We start from the raw sequence: 21,222 nt of genomic DNA, 5'->3' as shown, positions 1-21,222 counted from the left end.
GAGTCAGTTGAAAGTCAGTTGGACACAGGAATCTTTGGCCTCTAGAATCAGGATGATGGGTAGGCAAAAGTCAGTGGTTGACAGTATGGGTGACAGTAAGGTGAGAGGGAAGGATCAAATCTGCGTGACAGCCAATGTGTGTCCAGAGCCAGCCTATAGTTACTGAAGCACTCTAGTCATATTTCATAATTCTGCCAACAAACAACATCTCCCCTCCACACACATACACACCCAAACCTAATAACCAGGAGAAGCTCACCAATCACTTGCTCCCCAGGAAAATATTATTTTGATGGCATCTTTTGTTTATGTCAATGCACTTCCCCCCCACCCCAAATCATTCATCTGTTCCCACAGAGCTCCCCACACAAGCTAGGAGGTACCACTAGTCCAACTTCTAACAATTATCTAATAAGTTCCCTGAACTTTCCTGTCCATCAGGCAGTGGGACTCTGTGTGGATGCCAGGAAGGATCTAGAAAAACATCATTTTGTCTTAACAGTGGAGAAGGTTTTCAGATCACTTTAGACAGATCAGTGAAGTTTACCCATGAGTTGATTAAGGCTGACGGACCACACTGTCTCCATTTATATGCATTTCTGACTTGCGTTTCCTTCTGAGGACAGGCCTAAAGGAGAGCAAGCTTTTAAAAGATGGAGATATTTACACTAGTTTCCAATGGCTCTTTATCGTCAAAAGGCAAACATTGAACGTGAGAGTGATTTTCACAAGGAGCCCTTGAAGAAAGGTTACCAGCCACAAATTTTGCTGAATATACAATAAAACAACTGACCGCACAGAATTCTCCCGCTTAGCAAAGGCTGCTGTTGTTAGTGTTCACAGCTCTGTCAATGCTGTATGAGAATCTCTCTGCCTCCCCATAACCATTCCAAAGGGCTTTAAATACAAGATGGGGTGTGTGTTTATTTTATGAGCTTGTTCAGACATACTAGCTGGGAAAGTATCCTGGAACAGCCGAATGAACTGAGTTCCACATAACAAGCTTTAAGTAGCGCATTCCAGTCAGGGTGATGTCAGGCTCAGATGTCGTCCGGCAGCAAAGCCAAGTGAAAGTGACACAGACCTCAGAGAAGGGGGAAGTCATAATAAGGAGGTCGTCACTGCTGACTAGTTCAGAGTCACCATTTCTCTCAGGAAGCCACTGCACATACAGTTTAATATCTTCAGTTGAAATAATGGAAGGTACAGTAAATTGTAATTTATACTTCACCCCTATGTCTATTTTCCTGTCTTCCTATACAAAATGTATGTCCAAAAGTACAAGCCACGCATACCACACATCTTCCCCCACGGGGGTAAGGAGATGGGACTTTGACCTGAAGAGCCTCAGGAACTATCTGATACATTTTTAAAGTTTAAAAGACACGTTTTGTATTCTCAAAGCACCTTTGAATTGGCCTTCAAAAGTAGCTTCATTTTTGTTAAGCTCCAACAAAATCTCTGAAGAGGGTAAACACCAAATAAATATGATCCATTACAATGTTTGTTAATTTTGTAGTGGGAGAAAAATAAAATGAAGATTGGATTTTAATCTAATCTCCATCATTATATTGGTCCAGAAAGTACAATGACTATTTGATTTTCTGCTTGTTAACGAATTATCTGGAACCATATTCCGTGGCCAACTTATTTTTGTTTCTCCTGAGTCCAGTCTCTAGTTCCATCATAATTGTTCCTTGGGATCCACAACATAGGATTAATCAGACTCATGGTTAAGTCTTAAAAAAAAAGGCATGGGTTTTACAATGCCCACTCTAATCATTGCACTATAGAGTAGCAAAAATTCAAACTATGACTAAGCTTCGATACTGTTCAGATCGTTGATATAATGATCTAGTGTGGTCACCTTCAAGGGAATAAATGTCATGGCAGGCAACAGCAAATCCCAGTTATGTGTCTGCTAAGGCTAAATATACAACACTTTCCAGATCTGTCCCCACAGGCAAAGTAAAATAGCTCCAATTAGACTCTCATAACTCAAATGAGCATTTCCTAGTTGAAAATTCTTTGGGTAATTTTGGCACAACCTCAGTTGGCTATTGATGCTCCTAATACCTTTGGGGAAAATGTCACCGGCCGACATAACATCACCTATCTCTGCTTGCTAACAGTGTTTTTATTTATTTTTTCTTCTATTTGTGGTACTGTGGATATATGCTGATTCGTTGGCATGCAAGCTGCCTGCTCTAACACTACCACCGCCCCAACAGTGCCTTTATAAAGTTTCAGAGCAGCACTGAAGACCGTATTACTTATATTGCTCACCCAAAGGATGTTTGTGTGTGATTTAGAGAGTCTGGGCAATACTAGAAGGTGTGATATAGTTAGAGACAAAGTCTGGAAACAGGCCACCCCCACAGCAAGCCTCAAACACACGCCCAGAACAGGTGCCCTTGTTCCTCTACAGAGATCTAAGTAATTACCTGAGAACCAACACAACTTATTGTAAAAAACAAAACAAAACAAAACAAAACAAACAAAACAAAACAAAACAAAACAAAAAAACCCCTGCTTTTGAAGGGTATATTTAACAGCAGAATATTTAAAAACCAAAAGATAATACTGACACTTGACATACACATATTATAATAATTTCATCTCTGGGCGGAATAAGATCAAGCCTGTACTTAAGTTCAGTTCCTATGGCTCCCTCGGGTTCTTATTGAAACTTCATCAGGCAGATCCTGTAGCAGACGCAGGAAGTGCCAGACTTTGTGCTTACTCAGCAATTTGGAGGAGGTGGTCAAAGAAAGTGCTCAAGTACCAACTCGTACCTGGATTTGAAAACAATGAAACAGGAGGCTGATTCTGGTACCCACATCAGCCCCATTGAACAGATGATGGGCCACCACCGTAGCCTTTGCCTTGAGCGATGTAGTTAATCCCAGCTCCTTTTTTTCTCTGCGATGATGCACCAGTTACCGTGGTCATTGCCAGAGCTCAGAACCTGCAGCTCAGATACACTCTCCTGCAGCAGGCTGGACAGCTCACCTTCCCGAAATACGTGGTAGTACCGCATGAAGGCTTTGGAATCCGGGACATCCCGTTGGTCTTCCACAAAGCTTGGGTCTTCGGAGTTGGAATCCGTGGAGTCGAATGCAGAAACCCTCCTTAATATTTTTCTGGCAGAAGGATCACTGCTGTTACTTGCAGCCCCACTGTCCCCGTTATCAGTGATATCCAGTAAATCACCCCTCTCCTTCCTCCTGCTCTCTCCTCCCCTGTGTCTATTGAAGTTGTTTGAGGTACCCGGTGCTCCCAGCCAGCCCAAATGTCTTTGAGAAGATGTGTCTACGAACACCTCATCTATGTTTGGTCCTTTTGTTGAAAACGGATCCTGAGCATGCAAGTCTAAGCTGGGATGTCTAGAAGGCTGATGGGACACGGTGCTATTGGTCCTACCCTCTGGGATTTTCATGGGCCTGACTCTTTCAATTTGCTTCCTCAGGGTTGATTCATCCAAAGACCTGGAGAAAAACCAGGAGCGAAAGGATTTTCCAAAATTGCTATATAATCCATTCTCTTCCTCTCCTTCCTTCGAAATAGCTTTGCAGCAGGTTCTGGCCACCGCAGGCCCGTAGTCCATGCTGTGGGACCTCTTGGAATCACATCTGCCCTTAAAACACACTGCGCAGCTGCAAGCGGAACCAGAGCCTTGGTAGTCTTGGCTCATGGGATGCTCACACTGATGACCCCATGACTGGCGGGATTCTGACAGCAGCCGGGAGCAGAGTGCCCTGTTCCATGGCACAAGCACATCCTGTTTCTCAAAGTGTCGGTTCTTCTGTTCCATCGCCCAAACATAAATCATCAGCTGGCCTCCGGGAGCTAAGACCCTGGCCATTTCCTTTATTGCTCTAATTCTTCTTTCTTTTGTGGAAAAATGATGTATGACTAAAAAAGAAAAAAATATATATGTCATTGTGCATCCATCATATGCATAAACACATACACACTGTGATGAAAATCTGTTCCACATAGAGCCTTATCACAATAATCTGGGGAAACAACATGGGTCTGTCTTTCAGAGACAGTTTTTGACTTGAGCAAATTCTGTAGATTTTTAAGTTCCCTCAATTCTAACATCATCATCATCATCATCATCATCATCATCATCATCATCATCAACAACAACAACAACAACAACAAAACCCTAGACATAATAAGCAAGCTCTCTTCAGCCCCAAAGTCTGTGGGATTTGCAAACTGGCTATCACAAGAATAACCAATATGAATTACTGAAATCTGAAAGGGACATTAAGTGAGGCAGTGTTCTCTGTTGGAGTCTAGGAAATAACTCATTGTTCTACTGAATAAATTATTTCTATAGAAACAAAGGATAAACATCATGAATTATTGGTATTAGTAATATTAATAAAACAAGATACAGAAAAAGGTTAAATATTATGTATTTTTTAGTTAGATGATACAAAGAGAAGCCAGCTAAACACAAGTTCAAAAGTTAACCTAGTCCTTCCTAATGATAATATAATAATTTGTGTGTGCTTAAAAAACGTATTATCAATTTACTTTTGATCCCTGAAAAGTCAAAGAGAGATTTGAATATTTCCTAAGTAGAATCCATCTTTCCCCTACCTATGTGTGTTATTATGGGTGCATTTTATTAATAAGTAATGATTATGTCACTCTAGGTAAGCAGGGGACTGAGCAGGATGGCAGACACTCTACCTCTGAATTATTTTCAGATGTACGCCCCAATTATTTTATTAGGTGTATTCCCACCAAACAATATATAGAAAGTCCTTCTCTATTAGGTCCTGCAGGTGCTTAGTCACAGCACTGTGCCAAGAGGAAGCTCTGTTTTCAAACAGGAGCCTCTGCATCGATCGCGGAGGAGACTGGTTCCAAGCAAAGCTGAGCAACTCCAGCTCTGATGTGGGCGGCGCTGGCAGAGAACAGCTGAACCTGTCCTCTTGGCACTCACATCATTTAGCTGTGTGAGGATTTATTTTAAACTAGTGAGCTCTGAGGTTTACCTGCCACAGGTATGCATCAAATATCTAAGGGGAAGTCTGATCTATATAAAAAGTCGGATCTATACATAAAACATTTTCGGAGGGAGGTCACTCAAGAATACCATCTACATTATTTCCCATCTATCATTTGTTTTATTTGTGCATGGGTTGGTATTTTGCCTGCATGAGTGTGTGTACACACCACATTTGTGCAGTGGCCAGAAGAGGGTATTGAACCCCTGGGACCAGAGTTACAGACAGTTGTGAGCTGCCGTGCAGTGTCCACAAGACTCTACAGAGCACAGCTTCTGTGGATCACGACAATTCACTGCACTGATCTTGCAAAGCCCAAAGAGGAGACAAGGGAAATGCATTAAAACAGATCTGCTTACATGCAATAAATATCTCTTTGTAATAGACTAGAAGGTCTTCAATGTTCCAGGACTCTCCTGGGTTTCCAAGGGTGTTGTATAGGAAACAAAGTCTTCACTGATTGTTAAGTACAAAATAATTCATTTTTAATTATAATTTTATGTAGAAAAGTGACTCTTGTGTTTTAAATGTGTACTTAACAAACTTTTAAATGTGTACTTAGCAAACTTTTAAAGCAAGTGTTTTTAAATTTTTATTTATGCATATGTACCTGTGTGAGCAAATGGTACATGCATGCTGATGCCTATGGGGGGTAAAAAGGGTATTGGAGCTTATAGGACTGCACTGGGCAGCTGTGACCCACCCAACCTGGATTGTGGAAGCGAACCTGGGTCCTCCGCAATAATAGCCAGTGATCTTAACAGCTGAGCCATCTCTAGCTCCAAGACAAATGTTTTGGGTGAAAAAGGAGCTTACAGAGGAAAATTTCCTCACACATGTCAAATGTGCTGTATACACACACATATATACATGTTATATATACACACACCCCCATATGCATGTTCTGTTAGGAAGCATCATGAGCGTCACTATAGTGAGATCTATCTGAAATGTCACCGCTGAGGAACTGTGCTGAAATTTTAAAAAGTAAAAGAACATTTTTGTTTGTGAATCATAATCACAACTCAAATGTAAAAATAGTATTCCATATATGTAGTCCATATATACACTCCATTTACATACTTAGAGCAATCTTCCGGTGGAGAGGCTAAAAAAATAACTTGAATCCAGTTTTTGGATTACAGAGCCAAATGGTGACAGCAGATTTCCTTCAACACCCTGTCAAATCGTATACTTTACGACTTACTGTTCTTCAGCTTTCCAAGTGCTTAGGTCTTAGGAAAGCACTATTAAGCACTCAGAACTTATGGGTTTGGCAGAAAGCAGGCTTTAAAACACTGATATCACTGACATTTGGGGCTTGAGGATTCCTGTTGGGGGGCAGCCACCTGTCAATGGCCATAGCACACATATACTTGTCCACTGGTGATTCCCCCAAAATGTCACCAGGCATTGCCTGATGTTCCTTGGAGGACGGGTGTTGGAAAGCCTGGTGTGAAGGGAGCAGTTGATTTACACCAGTTTACATTGCTAGATTCTTTTAGACTGTTTGCCAAATTGCTCTAAGGGCAAGAAGTGCTTGCTCCTTCTTGGAATCTGCCACGGAAGAATGAAGGGTGTACAACCAAGTAGGGCAGCTGTCTCTGTTATTAAAAAGACTCCAAAAAGCAAGACAATAAAGACATGGGGAAAAAAGATATGTCTTCATGTCAGGACAAGCAAGAAATGCCAACATACGCAATTCAAAATAGGGAATAAATACATGTGAATGTAAGAGTGAGTTTTTAAGTTTCTCATGTTATTCTAAATGTGAAATATACCTGAAAGTGACCTTATTGTGTTACCTCATAGCTATAGTTCCTAAAAGCGTTGGGAACCTAAAGGAACATTTTTGTTTGGCTAATTTATTTTGAGTCGACACCTCTTTGTGTCCTCCAGGTTGACTTTAAACTCATGATTCTCCTGCCTCATCCTGCACAGGGCTGGGATTATAGGTATGTACCACCATGTCTCTCAAGACCTTTTCAATTAAAAGGTAGTAATGGGGTGTATTAGTACAGTTCCGCTACTGTGACAGAATGCCAAGGACTAGGTAAACTATAAACAATAGAAATCTATTGCCAGATGATCACAGTTCCTCAAACCAATGGGTCAGCACAGGAGAAGGCCTTCTGGTCTCCGCCAGTTATATCTTAGGGCACACATGATAAAGAGCATTGAATGAGGCATGGGGGGTTGGGGGGCACCCTACCAAGATCACTGTTATACAGATATTTCCTCTGAATTGAAAACTTCAGGAGGTGCAGTGTGAGACTCTGGAAGACTAGAAGCTCACAAAATTCAAAAGACTTTATAAGCCAGCTCACTGTGACTACACAAAGTAAGCAGTTTCAGGGGCAGCGGAGACTCTTCAGTGAAGCTGCCTGCACATTGTGACACTTATCCATGAGTTATCAGCTGTGTTGGGTGGGAGTTTTTCAGTGGGAAGTTCCCTTTGAGACTCAAAGTCTTCCCATGTTCATGTCAGAAACCTGACTGTACTAGATGCCCTATCTGGGGTTCACCTCTCCTTGGAAAAAGTTATGCCACTCTCTCCCCAACTCTCTTGTTTAGGGACTTTCCTTGTGATAATGAGTTCGCTTCTATAAAAGGCTTCATATGTTCAGAAGAGCTGTGACACATTCTAACATAAGCTTTGGAACAGACACAAATGAGAGTGTAGCATCCTCCATTTTCTGCGAGGGAAAGGTGGGACCTTTAAGTTGAGAACACAGGAACATGGAGCATTTCTGAAAAGCAGATGAGGAGTCAACAGTACATGCTATGTCACAGTAGCAGAGTGGCACTGAGTGAGAAAGGAGCTTTGTGGACTCTAGAACCAACATAAACAGCTTTGTGTTTGTGAGAGCAAAAGACTCCATCTTTCTCCCAAACTCTTCTTAATTTCTAGTTCTTTAGAAAGATGACTAAATAAAAATGTTTTTCTCACTAAAGATTCAGAGCTCAGCGTGGTGTTGCTTAAGTGAAAATGAACCCTTGGCTATATCGGTGTCTCTTCAACAAAGACTATGTCCATAGAAAATGGAACCTTTGGGAAATCACTAGGCTCAGACGTGGTCCTGCATGACTGGATTACTGCCATCATGGGAAGAGACTGATCTTCAACCTCTACCTGTCAGATGGGGAATCAGCAAAACGGAATGGAGACAGCAGCTATTGCCTAAAATACAAGAGTCTGTGATGTTTTGTTATAGCAGCCTGCAGAGACTAATGCTTACCACAAAAGGCACCTAACAGTTTCAAGTGCAGAGAAGTACAACAGCATAAAGGAGGTTCCTATGGCAACCATCTGTCACTATTCCTAACCATTTCCAAGGTTATGGCATCCAGCCCTGTGTCTTTCCACTACACAAAGATACAATTCCCATCTGAGGAGACCTAGCAACCTCTTGTCTAATTCAGGAAAGTATAAATAGTGTATATATGTGCACACACACACACACACACACACACACACATTTCTTTATCATGAATGGTAGTCGACTTCCATATGATCACCTTATTCTAGTAGTTTGGTAAAGTTTGTTATGTCAAAAGGCATATTTTAAAAACGTGTTGAATCAAGTAATTTGCTTTGCGAAAGATTATACCACTGAGAAGAACTTATCAGAAGAGTCATTTGTTTTATTTTTTATTTTTTTGGATTTTTGAGACAAAGTCCTTCTATGTAGCTTTGGATGTCCTAGAAATTACTATGTTGACTAGGCTGGCTTCAACTCACAGAGATTCACTTGCTTCTGTCTCCCAAATGCTGAGAGTAAAGGTGTGTATCGCCATGCCTGGCTAGAGGATTGCTTTAACACAGGGCTTGCTAGGAAGGAGTACTGTGTAAAATGAGCCATGTCTCATACATCCGTGCATGTTTCAGACATGTCCTTTGCTGACATTGCTGTTATTCTGTTTGCTTTGGCATGGAGTTTACTGGGGAGGGCTGTGAAAATGTGAGAAAAAAAATTCCCTAGACTCACCAACAACTTCTAGAATTAGGAACAGAAACATGCTAAAACAATGAAATCTGGGACCAGGTAGGGCCTGCCTTTTCCAGGAACTTGAGTACCAGTGAATGACATACTTGTTCAGGGGATGTTCAATACATTAGTTCTAGAATTTTCTGTTAACAAGGGCACTGCTGCAGTCTGTTTTTGTTAACATGATACCTGAATAATCCCCTTTGTGTCAGGAGGATCTGACCTGATCTCAATAGAGCAGAGGACATTTTCAATGAGTAGGTGCTCCAACACTCATCTTGCACATGGGAACACATGGGAACAAATCAAAAATAACACAATAACAGCCTGAAAGCTGAAAGTTAAAACCACTTATATATCATAACTGTATTAGGCAGGAGTCAAATAAGCATGCAATAGATCATGTATATTTTAAATTTAGACAAAATGCATTGCATAGACCTGTACACAGAATGGACATTGAGTCATGTGAGTTGTCTGATTGTGGTTTTTTTTTCCCCCGTGGCAAAGTGTGAAAGCCAAGCTGCCTTACCTCCTATGGAGATGATAGCATCGAAGCCCTGGTCCCTAAAGGGGAGATTAAGGTTGTCACATACCATGACTTCACACCCTCTATTCCGGGCAATCTCTACCAGAGGCCCACAGTAGTCACAGCCCAGAGCATGGACTTGACTATTCACTTTAAGATACTTTCCAGTTCCACAACCTGTAAGAGAAAAGCCAGTGTCACATGCTGTCCTTACTGGAACAGTGCGAGTTAACATGTACTGTAATGGGTAAACTTTATATTAAATGACCAAGATGCAACACTTCAGAGAACACTAACATAGTTTTATACAGAAGAGAAGAAAGTCAGGATGTCAAAAATAAAGAAACATGGGCGGAGTATTTTCTGAAGCACTGCCCAGCACATCAACACAACCGAATCTCATGAGCTGGCTCGTCCCTGGAAAACACAAGCTTCAACATCCAGAAACTGAAGGGGTCATGAGGGGTCAGTGACTTCTTGGTGATGTACACATTTCACTTTGTGTGTGCACGCTGTGTCAAATGTCCGCTTCAATGGGTCTTAACAATTTCTGACTGTGTTAAACAAATTACTGCTAATAACTTTTCAATGGAAAATTCTAGACAGTAAAATGTGGTTTAAAAAAAATATGATTGTGACTGAAGAAGAAACATCTTCCTGTGCATTCTCAGGCTAAGGGTAGGTACAAGGCTTCTCTGTTGGGTCAGTCTATAGCTCAAACAAAGAGTCTGGAAAAAATCCAGACCATTTTTGACATTCATTTCCTAGTGGCAGAGACCCAAGTATCCAATCCAAAGACTGAGGTCAATCAAATCTTACATCACGATCCAGAGTCACACAAATGATGAATTGCCACAAAACACCCACCTTCTGTCTTCTAGCACTACCATCAACTTCTCTTTTGAGACTGGGTCTCTCTGTATTGCTCAGGCTGAACTCTTGGCCTCAAGGGAGTTTTGCCATTTCAGTCTTCCAAGAAGTTGGCACTCTAGGGACATGCATCTGCATCTGGCTCCTGGATCTTCAGTCTCAGATATATAAATTAGGTCCCAGAGGTGGGTGAAGAAATCAAGTTAGCTGATTTTTTTTTAAACTGGTATTTCTTATTTAGAGGTTTTTCTGGGGCACAAAAAGATCAGTCACTAGTTAAATGTAGAGTTTGCTGCTCCGAGTAATAAGTCTAGGACAGCTTTTAATAAATCCATTTTAATATACTATTTCAAAATGACAAGGCAAGAAAAAAAAGTGAAAGTTCTCCGGTGCCATCTGTGACAGTGGAGAGGAGGTGAATAAAAAACCAAACCAAAACAAAACCAGCTTTCCAATGTTATTCTTTCAATAGAAATGGCTGAGATTAGATACTCATTTTCGATCTTATAGCCTAACACTTATGTTCCTAACTCTTATGAATAAAAGTATCTGCTATTTGAAGACAGTCACAGGAAAGCATAAATCTCGCTGCATTTCAGAGTTAAAGTCCCGTCTGTGTCAGCAATGATAGCCTTATTTTAATAAGTATCTTAGAAATTCATTTCTCCTTTTATTGGCTTGGGAGATAACATTCTGAGAAAAGCAAGAGGAAATCACGTTGAGGACTCTGGTGAGAACACGCTCATAAATCATGTCAGATGGCGGGGGATATTCAGAAAGCCTTTCAAAACAAAGAGGCTCAGGGTTTTTTGTTTTTTTTTCTCTTGGCGCCCAGCTCTCTAGCATTCTCCACTCATCCTTCCATGTTCATTTCTAATGACATCACTTTGGACAGAACCTCCCAACACAATGCAGTTGCTCCTTCCTGAGTGCAACTCTGAGATGATCGCAAGAAGGCTTTCCTAGAATGAGGAAGTCATGCCCATCAACAAGCCAGGTCCTCCCACGACCTCAGATGTATACGGAGCATTCATGATACCATAGCAAGCTCCAGACTTTAACAATCCTGTTTCCTTGCAAAATCTCATTAATAATCATGCCCAGCTCTGAAGAGACACTAGAGAGTGTCTGGATGCTCAACTTCTCAGTTTTGCACCCTGTGCCACAAAGTATCTACAGAGTCTAACAGCAAGGATCCAATTCATCAAAATCTTTTAGGCCAAGAAAGGTGACTATTTGATGAAAATAACAAAAATGAATATTTTTCTAATGTTTGTATGAAAAAAACCCCTGCTTTCCATTTGTACTTAGAATTGAACCCAGGGCCCCATTACGCTGGGCAAGGGCTCTTGCCACCTATGTACATCCCCAGACGAGAGACATCTACATTTAAAATTTTGTTCTTTGCTAATATCTCACCTAAAAGAGTTCTTTCTCTATGTTTATTTTTTGTTGTTGAAAGAGACAAATATTATACACACTTTATTCATTTTTTGAGTCCAGACTTGATCTGGACATTGACCAAATATTATTTTCAGTGTTATTAGGGTAGGTGTTTCTGGAGTTAATTATGAGCAGAACCTAGCTGGGAAAGAATCCAGCTCTGGTCTTTCTTTCTCTTACTTTATGAACTCATCTAGGTACTAGCTTCAACCCACTTGCTTCCTTCCACGCTACATACAACAGTCATGAACTGGACCAGCCCACTCGCTGCCATGGTCACACGGGTCCGTGGCAGCGTTTCCCGGGTAGGCCTCAGTGTTGAACCACAGGTGTTGCCTAGGCGAGTCTCTGTGTTCCTTTAATCTCTGTCCTTCAGGTGTCCCAGGGGTATAGGCGCAGACACTAGTACTTTCCCACATGCTATGGGAGCAGACACCTGTAGTCTCAGATGAGGCAGGGGCATGTCCGGTTCAGGCCAGTCGCGTTTAGAGAGTGAGACATTCTTTAACCCCAACCTCTCCACTGGATGTTATGAACGTGTTTTGTTGCAGGTCTCTGCTGGATGTTGCAAACTGATTTGACGATGCTTTCTACCTACTTGCTGCTTCTGTCTAGTGATCACTTGCTATTTGTTCTTGTCCTTTTGCTGGCTACAGACTTTCAAGCCGTAAGTGCAGCTAGCAATAGATTATCTCTCTGAACCACGTGAAACAAGGAACGCGGAAGCAGTTTTCCTCTGTCGTCTTCCACCCTGCGATAAAAGCAGCCATTTTCTTTTCTCTTGTGGGGTGTGTGTATGAAAGAAAGATGGTTCGGGGGGATACACACTTCCTATATCCCAACAAATTAAAATTGATTTTAATTTTTATTAGGCTACATCATGCAAAGTGATGTTTTTTCATGGTGCTTTTTTTCAGATACATCGTACACTTTAGCCATAGCATCCTAACCATTAGCTGCAGAATTAGCTATTCCCAGGGGAAAAATGAAAATAGAAGATGAATCACAGATTTCTAACGAAAAACTTTTATTTAGATTTATAGAGCCCAGCGCACTCAGTGATCTACAGATAGCAACAACCATTTATCAGAAAAAAAACAGACCACCCTAAAATTATAGCTATTTCCGTGCCTGCCTTACTGATGTGGCTTCTTAAAAGATCCAGTAAAAGCTTTGTGCCTACAACCCCTTGCTAAGAGTCCTGGGTCTGGAGAAAGTGCTCATCTTTCAATTTTCTGCCTTGTTAGTTACGTAGCTCTTCCCTCCTCAACCAGCCTTCCTATTTATTGGCTAAATCCAGCACGGTGGAAGAAGTTCCAGTTAGAATAACATTATTTCTTCTTGAATTTCAACTTTACTTTAAAACACACCTTTCATCCAGTAATCAAAGCATTACTGTTTACTGATTTCCTTAAATACATAAATCATATATGAACCAAATGGGCAAAAATATGTATTTACTACAGATATAGTTAGTGATTTGTAGAGAGGGTTTCAAAGACTACCATTCATCCTATAATCTGTGGCACCAAAATACAGGGAAAAAATAGTCTGGTAATGTGATACCATTAGCCTGGATACTATGCAGCTTTTAATCCTGGGCAACTCATATAGATGAGTATGTAATATATCGAAGGTGTCAAAGGCTAGATGGGTGATTGTATGCGGTACAACTATCTGTGTAATCACGAAAGGGAAATCCAGCCACATCCATCCAGAGGCATGAGGCTCCTATAGTCACACAAAATAAGTCAAGATGGCATAGTGAGCTAGCCAGAAGGGTAGTCCCTAGTATGGGTTACTTAGTGTCTGGAGACTTGATATGATGGAGTAGTTTCTTTCATTGTGAGCCCTGCCATAGCTTTGTAATTAAATCCCTGTATGTAGATTATCTGCCAAAATATTTTAAAGCCCATCTGAATTCTCCAACTTCATGCAATCATTCTTTTATATCCTTTTACCATTTGGCTTTGGGCTGCTGGTATTTTTCTTTTTATCATTTGGATTTGTTTCTCTTGATTAATCGAACCTTGGCATCATTTGATTAACATCTCATGATTCACACCTTCTTTGCACCCCATCTCTGTTCCACCTCCTGTAATCACTTCTCTAGACTCTGCGAGTTCAGTGCTTTTAGGTCTCACATCTAATTGTGATCATGTAACTGTTGCCTTTCTTTGCCCGATTTATTTCATTGAGCATCATGTTTTCTGTGTTTGCACATGTTGTCACAAATGACAGGATCTGGGACCTTACACTAATTTAAAAAAAAATGTTCTATAAAGCAAAAGAGATTTTGTTCTTTTCTATTCTGGTTGTGGACAGGGTCACAGTGAGAGTCAAATTAGCATATTTCCTTAGTATCTCAACAATTCATTTTTGAACTTCCATTAGTATACCTTCATTGTACATGTGGGTTTCTATTACAAATATTGTAAATATATTACTCTGCTTGCTTTTAGATCTTTAGACTTTATAGTTTCTAAATGTCTACAGGATCAAAGTTTTCAATACAGTCTTTCTACACTACTGACTCATTCCATGTTAGCTGTTTATCTAGCTGATAAACTTTGTTCATATCACAAAAACTAGCACTGACAGCCCTTGCATGGTCAATATGGTGGATGCACTATAAGGAGACAATGAGTTGCTGGGGCCCTCAGATTGTTGTCTGGGAAGAAAATCCAAGTGCACTAATTGGTCTGGACACTTAAGGAGTTGCCAGGCCCAGCTGAACCATGCATGTATCTATCCTATCACAGGTGAACATGGAACCAAGCTGTCTGATACCCACGCAGGCTCAGGCTGACCTCATGCTCTGGTGCCAACTTCGATTTTAGGGATGAAACCCACCAGCTTTGTAAAAGTCTAGAAAGCTTCACCTCTGCCTCTCTCACCAACTGCCCAGAGACAGAGTGTGCCCAATTCCTTTCCTGTAACTCTTCCCATGTCAGTCACAAGCCCAGAAAATAGCGGTATAATTGATAACTTCCTCACAGTTCTGGTAACACCAATGATAAACAAAACCTCAGGGTGCTCCTCTAGAATCTGGTGTCCTAGGACATTGCTGTCCTTACAAAGCCCAGAGACGTAAAGGCTCCTCCGCCCTTGGCTAAGCGGAGTCTATGTCACCTAACACTGTATATCTGAGTGTCTTTCTCAGAGCTTATTTCATGCATAAGTTCTGTGGGTAGAGTATGTGAGACAATGTTTTATGCAAGCATGAGTAGAGTGTGTTGACTGAGAGTTCAATGTCAACAAATCAGAAAGACACAGCGAATAAGAAACCCTTAAACGGAAATACAAGCAGACAGGGGAAACTGACAAGAACCCGTGATCAGTGCATGGCCGCATCTCCCTCTCCAGAGGCTGCCCTGGGACAGTGAGTTGGTGTTCACCAACCCCGTGGTTATGATACATTTAGAACACACCACAAATATTACAACCAATTTATTTTTTTATAGATTATTTTAAAAGCTTGCTGACTTTGATGATGTGAATAGCATCATCCAAGCAGCGGTTTTCAAACCTGTGGGTCACATATCAGATATCCTGCATTTCAGATATTTACATTACGATTCATAACAGTAGTAAAGTTACAGGTAGGAAGTATCAATGAAGTGACTTTATGGTTGGGGGTCACATTGTACAACATGAGAAGCTGTATTAAAGGGTTTCAGCGTAAGGAAGGCTGAGAGACTACCATGCTAGTAAGGAAACATCGGGCTTCTTTTTAGCACGAACAGAACAGGAGACATGAGTGAAAAGGGTGGGTGTAAATGGGTACCTAAGCGACCACACACGGCAAAACAAAAGTACGGGTTACCGATGTCCGCGATGAGGCTGCCTGGCGTCTGGTCCTGCAGGAACTGGCGGACTCGTGGCCAGGCTTTGCTCTGCAGGTCAGTGAAGTAGGGGGCAGTGCTCTCATACACATCGTGCACGTGCTGCTTCTCCAGCTGCACGGCTTCAGGATCCATCCTAGGGAAAGCAGGGCCAACACGAGGCGTGCAGGTAAGAGAATGAAGCAGACACAGCCAAGGCAGGTGCATAGATGTGATGCCTTGCATATGCTCGACCCAGGGAGTGGCACTATTAGAAGGTGTGGCCCTGTTGGAGTGGGTGAGTCACAGTGGGCGTGAGCTTTAAGACCCTCATCCTAGCTGTCTGGAAGTCAGTATTCTGCTAGCAGCCTTCAGATGAAGACGTAGAACTCTCAGCTCCTCCTGCACCATGCCTGCCTAGATGTTGCCATATTCCAGCGTTGATAGTGGACGGAACATCTGAGCCTGTAATTAAATGCCCTAATTAAATGTTGTTCTTTTATAAGACTTGCCTTAGTCATGGTGTCTGTTCACAGCAGTAAAACCCTAACTAAGACAATAGACTTGCTGATAATTGAACCTACAACTGCAAAAGTTATGCTGGTCTTTGTACTTCCTGATAGCTGTCATGAAACCTTCACTGGAGCTTTAATATTAAAGCCCTAACATTAACAAGCATGTAGTGTTCATCTGCCCACTTTCAGAAACCAACGGTTCCGAGATGGACTGATCACTAAGATTCTGCACAGGATCAATTCTTTGTTTTGGAAGCTAGGCCAACATTTTCACTTGGATGAAATTCTATCTAATTCAAGGTAGATTTTAAAATTTTATAACAGGATGCTATCATTCTGAATGAGAAGTACCATGAGGTTGTGGAGATGGCTCACTTGGTAAAAGTACTTAGACAGGTGAATCTTTGGAGTTCCCTGGCCCACCAGCCTAGCCTCATTGGCAAGTACAGCAACTGTGGAACAACACCTGAGGATGACCTCTGGCCTACATGTGCATGCACACAGGCACGCACGGACGCACGCGCATGCACACAGGACTTTATGAATTCTATCTTTTTAAGATGCTTGGATTCGAACAATTTCCCTATTTTCATTGGTTCTTCTTTTTGAGCAAATAGCTTTTGACCTGAGTGATATCAACAGCCCACAGACAGATTTTCTGTCCCTTTAATGCTCCCCACCCCCATTTTGGTTATATAAAAGCTACTTAAATCTCTGTAGTTGAAATGTACTTCCAATCACATTGCTTCTCAGCCTGGGCATCTTCAAAAGTGTTTACAGTTATCTAATTAAGTTCATCTGGCTCAGAAGATCATGCAATGCCTCCTTGTTAATCTGTATGGAATGACCCCTCCTCCTTGCTCAGCTATTTGCAATAACCCTGCCTCTATGATCAACGCCATATAATAAACATACGGAGCTTCTCGAATGCTGTCTGTGGTTTCTCCATCTAAGAGCCCAGTCCACCTGACGCCAGCTATTTCCGTCTGTGTTTGGATCCATATTCTCTCCATTCCCTCATGATCCTACTCAGGCTCACCACTGCAGCTGTCCAAGGACACCACGCTCCACACAGGAGAAACCTCGACATTCTTCATGCCTTTCTCCTGCTTGTTCATTTGTTTGTTTACCTATTTATGTGTATTATGTACAGTATGCATGCTTGTATATATTCATGTTTGTGTGTATGAGCACACAGTCATAAAGGCCAGAGGTGGATGCTGGGTATACTCGTTAATAGTTCTCCATCTTAAATATTGAGGCAGGGGCTCTCACTAACCCAGAGCTTCACGACCTGGCTAGTCTAGCTAGACAGCTTGCTCCAGCGATCTCTTGCTCATCTCTATCGTCCAAGTGCTGGATTATAGGCATACCTCCTCACAAGTACACTGGCATTTACATGGGTGCTGAGGACCTGAACTCCTGTCCTGCTCACTTGTGCAACATGCACTTTACCCACAGAACCATCCTCCTAGCCCCAGCTCCTGTGTGCTTTTTGTTCAAGTCAAAAATCTCCATGGCAGGAATCTGCCTATTTAACTCCACACCCATCTTACAGAATCTATCAGGATATGTGTATTTTGGAGAACCTTATGACACTGACAAGCACAATAAGGCAAAATGTAAGTGGCAAATGACATAGACTGTATTCCTCCCAATGCGCTTTCACTGTAAGCATGGAGTCCTCAGAGTTAACTAAGTAGGGCTCCCAGGGGCTCCCAGGGGTTCACAGGGGCTCCCAGGGGTTCACAGGGGCTCCCAGGGGCTCCCAGGGGTTCACAGGGGCTCCCAGGGACTGAAGCAACAAACCCAGACCCTGTATGGGTATGAATTAGGTCCCCTGCATATAGGTATGGTTATCTTGGTGTTCCTTGGTACTCTGAACAGAGAGAGTGAAGGGTGTTTCCAACACTTTGCTTGTGCTTGGGCCCCTTTCACTCCAATTGGATTACCTCATCCAGCCTTGATATGAGGGTTTGTGCCTAGTCTTATTGTAACTTGCTATGCCATGTTTCGTTGATAGAGATGGGAGGCCTGCTCTTTTTTGAAGGAGGAGGAGTGGATCTAGGGGAAGAGGGGAGGTAAGGGGAGAGACTGGGAAGAGTGGAGGAAGGGGAAACTGAGTTTAAGATGTAATGTACAAGAGAAGAATTTTTAAGACGGCAAAACATAAAATATCAAAGTTAGAAAAAAAAAACGGTTCCAATTTAAGTGCAGTGTCTAGTATCTGAATAACACCCCCTGGAGACTTTTCTCTGAGTTCTCACCCAAAGTGCTTGACTTCTACCAAAAACATGTAGCCTTGGAAATTGCTGTTTTTAAAATGAGTGAGTTAGGGTGAGTCTATCTTGTTCTTATTGTATCACACACTAGGTTTAAATGCTGCAGAGTCAATTATTGGTTGTGAATGGAACACCTTTGAAATTCTGTCGGTCTGAATTTCTGCGAGTAATTTCCATGGGAATTTCATGTACGCCAAACGAACCAATTCCTTCTGAGTCTGATAGCTTATTAAGCAATTAAGACCAGAGGGAAAAACCAGCAGAGGATTCTAGCTGAAGTGCAGGACATGGAAATGATCTTAGCCAGGCTTCCTGTTCTGTGTGTCACCAAACTTAAGACCAGCAAAATATTCCAGGTCAAAGGGCTCAGTAGGAAAAACCCCAATGGTCGTGTCTTCTCTGTGAGATGCCGAGGCCTACCAGCAAGCACCCTATGGGTTTCAGAAAAGAGTCCAAGTTGGTTTGTAAAACTGTCCATTTCTCAAAACCATTGGGCCTACACTGCTCTTTGTCTCTTCCCACAGACTAATACTCTGCACAAAGTATTTGGGAAATGTTACGCCAGTGATTTCCGCTTCAAGGAAGTCCCTAAAACACAGGAAACCTCCCTGAGTACTCTCTTTTCACCCATGTTATTTCAGTGAGCCTTGGGACTGTAGACTCTGCACTGTCATCGCTGGCAATCTGAGAGAGGCTTCTCTCTGCTACGCCTAGCCGGACCCAGGGTGAAAACTAGCCCAACGGGAACAAGGTCGTAGGTGGCACTGGTTCAGCCTTGAGAATCTGAACCAAAGGACCAGGAGAGTCACACGAGCCCAGGTGCCTCTGGGGTTCCAGAGTCCAGTTTGAACTACGCACACATAAATGGAACAAGAGGGAAAAAGAACTGTAAATAAAGGTAGCTTTTAAACAGGACAGGAGGCTGGGAGGTTTCATAGAGGCTGGAGGAAAGAGAGCAGGAGGAGGCAAAGCCTACTCTATGACCTAGTTCTAGCTCCTCTGTGGGGTCTGGACTGCTGCCTGGAGGTGATCTGACTCCAAGACAAATGCTACTTCACAGTGCTGGCTGAGTCCGGAAGTTCTTCAGTACTTAACATGGAATTTCAAGTGCATTCTAGTTAGCCCTAGGATAGTCTTCTTTCCAGACTCATTATGTTTCTTGCAACTCATCTTCCCTGAGAGAGACAAATTGCTTCTTTTTATACTATTTGAAGAGAAACCAGAGTATTAAATTGCTTCTTTTAAAATGAAAGACATTTAGAAGTGACTGTTTTACATTTCAAGTAACTCATGTACAAGGGACAGTGACAGCTAGTGTCACTAGTTAAGCAATCTATAAAACTTACAATGTAACCCCAATAGGAACAAACAAAATCAAACATGAATAATAATAATAATAATAATAATAATAATAATAATAAATATGACAGCAAAAACAAGCAACTCTGTGGATATGTTAGCTTTTCCGTAACAAAATACCTGACATGAACAACTTAAAAGGAGGGAAAGTTTATTTTTGTCTTACATTTCCATGGACATTTGGCCCAGTTACTTTGAGCTCATGAGCCAAGGGAGACTATTGGGCTGGGAGCACATGACTGGACAATATCATTCACCATATGGTGTTCAGGAAGCCAAGGGAGAGAGGTAGAGGAAAGGGCTGGGATGAAAATGGGCTTCCAGGGGACACCAACAGTGACCCACTTCTTCCAGCCAGAGCCCAGCCCCCTCTACCCCTGCTTATGCCATCAGGAACACCCATGTCTTTAGCATATGTTTTAATGCTATGAAGAGACACCATGACCAAGGCAACTCTTATAAAAGCAGACATTTACTTGGGGCTGTTTACAGTTTCAGAGGTTTAGTCCATTATCATCCTGGCAGGGAGCATGGCAGTGTTCAGGAGACAGAGGCTGGGGGAGCAGGGAGCTCTACATTTTGATCCAAAGGCAGCCAGGAGGAGATTCTATTCCACACTGGGTGGGGCTTGAGCATAGTAGACCTCAAAGCCCCCCTATACAGTGATGTACTTCCTTCAATAAGGCCACACCTCCTAATAGTGCCACTTCCTATGGCCCAAGTTTGAGACATATAAGTCTATTGGGGGGGGGGCAGAACTATTCAAACCACCACAATACATGACTTTAGGAACAGCCCAGATCCAACTGGTACCAACATCAAAAGGGGAAGTTGACTCAGCAGGAAAGTCTTGAATAGGATCATTGAGTTGACACCTCTGTGTTCTTTTCCCTTGACCACAAGCCTCGCCTGCCCTTCACAGTCACCTCCACCCCAACCTTAGGTCTCAGAAGCTGTATTCTTCTTGCCAGTTTTCATGCTTCTCACTTTTTTTTCTTTAAATAAGCCCTGTTTCCTGTAACTCTTTCCCATTCTGATTCCAGAAAAGCTGGGTCTGAGCCTCTAGCTCCTGGCTTCCATCGATCACTCACATCTTGCTTAGGGTCCAGAGTTCCTTCCCTCTTTTCTTGCTGTTGCTGTTGTTTGTTTGTTTGTTTTTGTTTTTTAAACTCTAGATATGCAAACTGTGTTTTCTAATTATAGAAGTTCAGTGGAGCAAAACTAAACAAATTGAAGGGAGATCAGTGCTTGACAGGGTGTTGGGTAGAGAGAGGAGTGGGAGTTAAGAAAAGATAGAAATATCTCCTATTTCACTTCTCGATTGTGGTGATAACATTGTAGCTATTCGCTATTGCTTGTTTTGTTGTTGCTCGCTTTCAGG

General features: G+C 42.1%; 1 protein-coding gene across 5 annotated transcripts in view; it reads right to left on the bottom strand.

The window, feature by feature from the left end:
• Position 1: 1 nt before the first annotated feature.
• Positions 2–21,222, bottom strand: part of Trmt9b (tRNA methyltransferase 9B (putative)) — a 59,604-nt gene continuing 38,383 nt past the window's right edge. For 4 of the 5 annotated variants that reach the window (XM_031339547.1, XM_031339545.1, XM_031339546.1 and 1 more), the window contains 3 exons: positions 15,688–15,842; positions 9,552–9,725; positions 2–3,915 (listed from right to left, as the gene is read on the bottom strand). In XM_031339547.1, the coding sequence (XP_031195407.1) occupies positions 2,900–3,915; positions 9,552–9,725; positions 15,688–15,841 (1,344 nt within the window). In that variant the 5' untranslated portion in view covers position 15,842 and the 3' untranslated portion in view covers positions 2–2,899. The remainder of the gene's footprint in view (positions 3,916–9,551; positions 9,726–15,687; positions 15,843–21,222) is intronic. The other variant, XM_031339548.1, reaches the window with a different exon arrangement.

Source organism: Mastomys coucha, unplaced genomic scaffold, assembly GCF_008632895.1.
Source record: "Mastomys coucha isolate ucsf_1 unplaced genomic scaffold, UCSF_Mcou_1 pScaffold22, whole genome shotgun sequence".
Lineage (NCBI taxonomy): Eukaryota > Metazoa > Chordata > Mammalia > Rodentia > Muridae > Mastomys > Mastomys coucha.
This window is presented reverse-complemented; position numbering and strand designations above follow the sequence as displayed.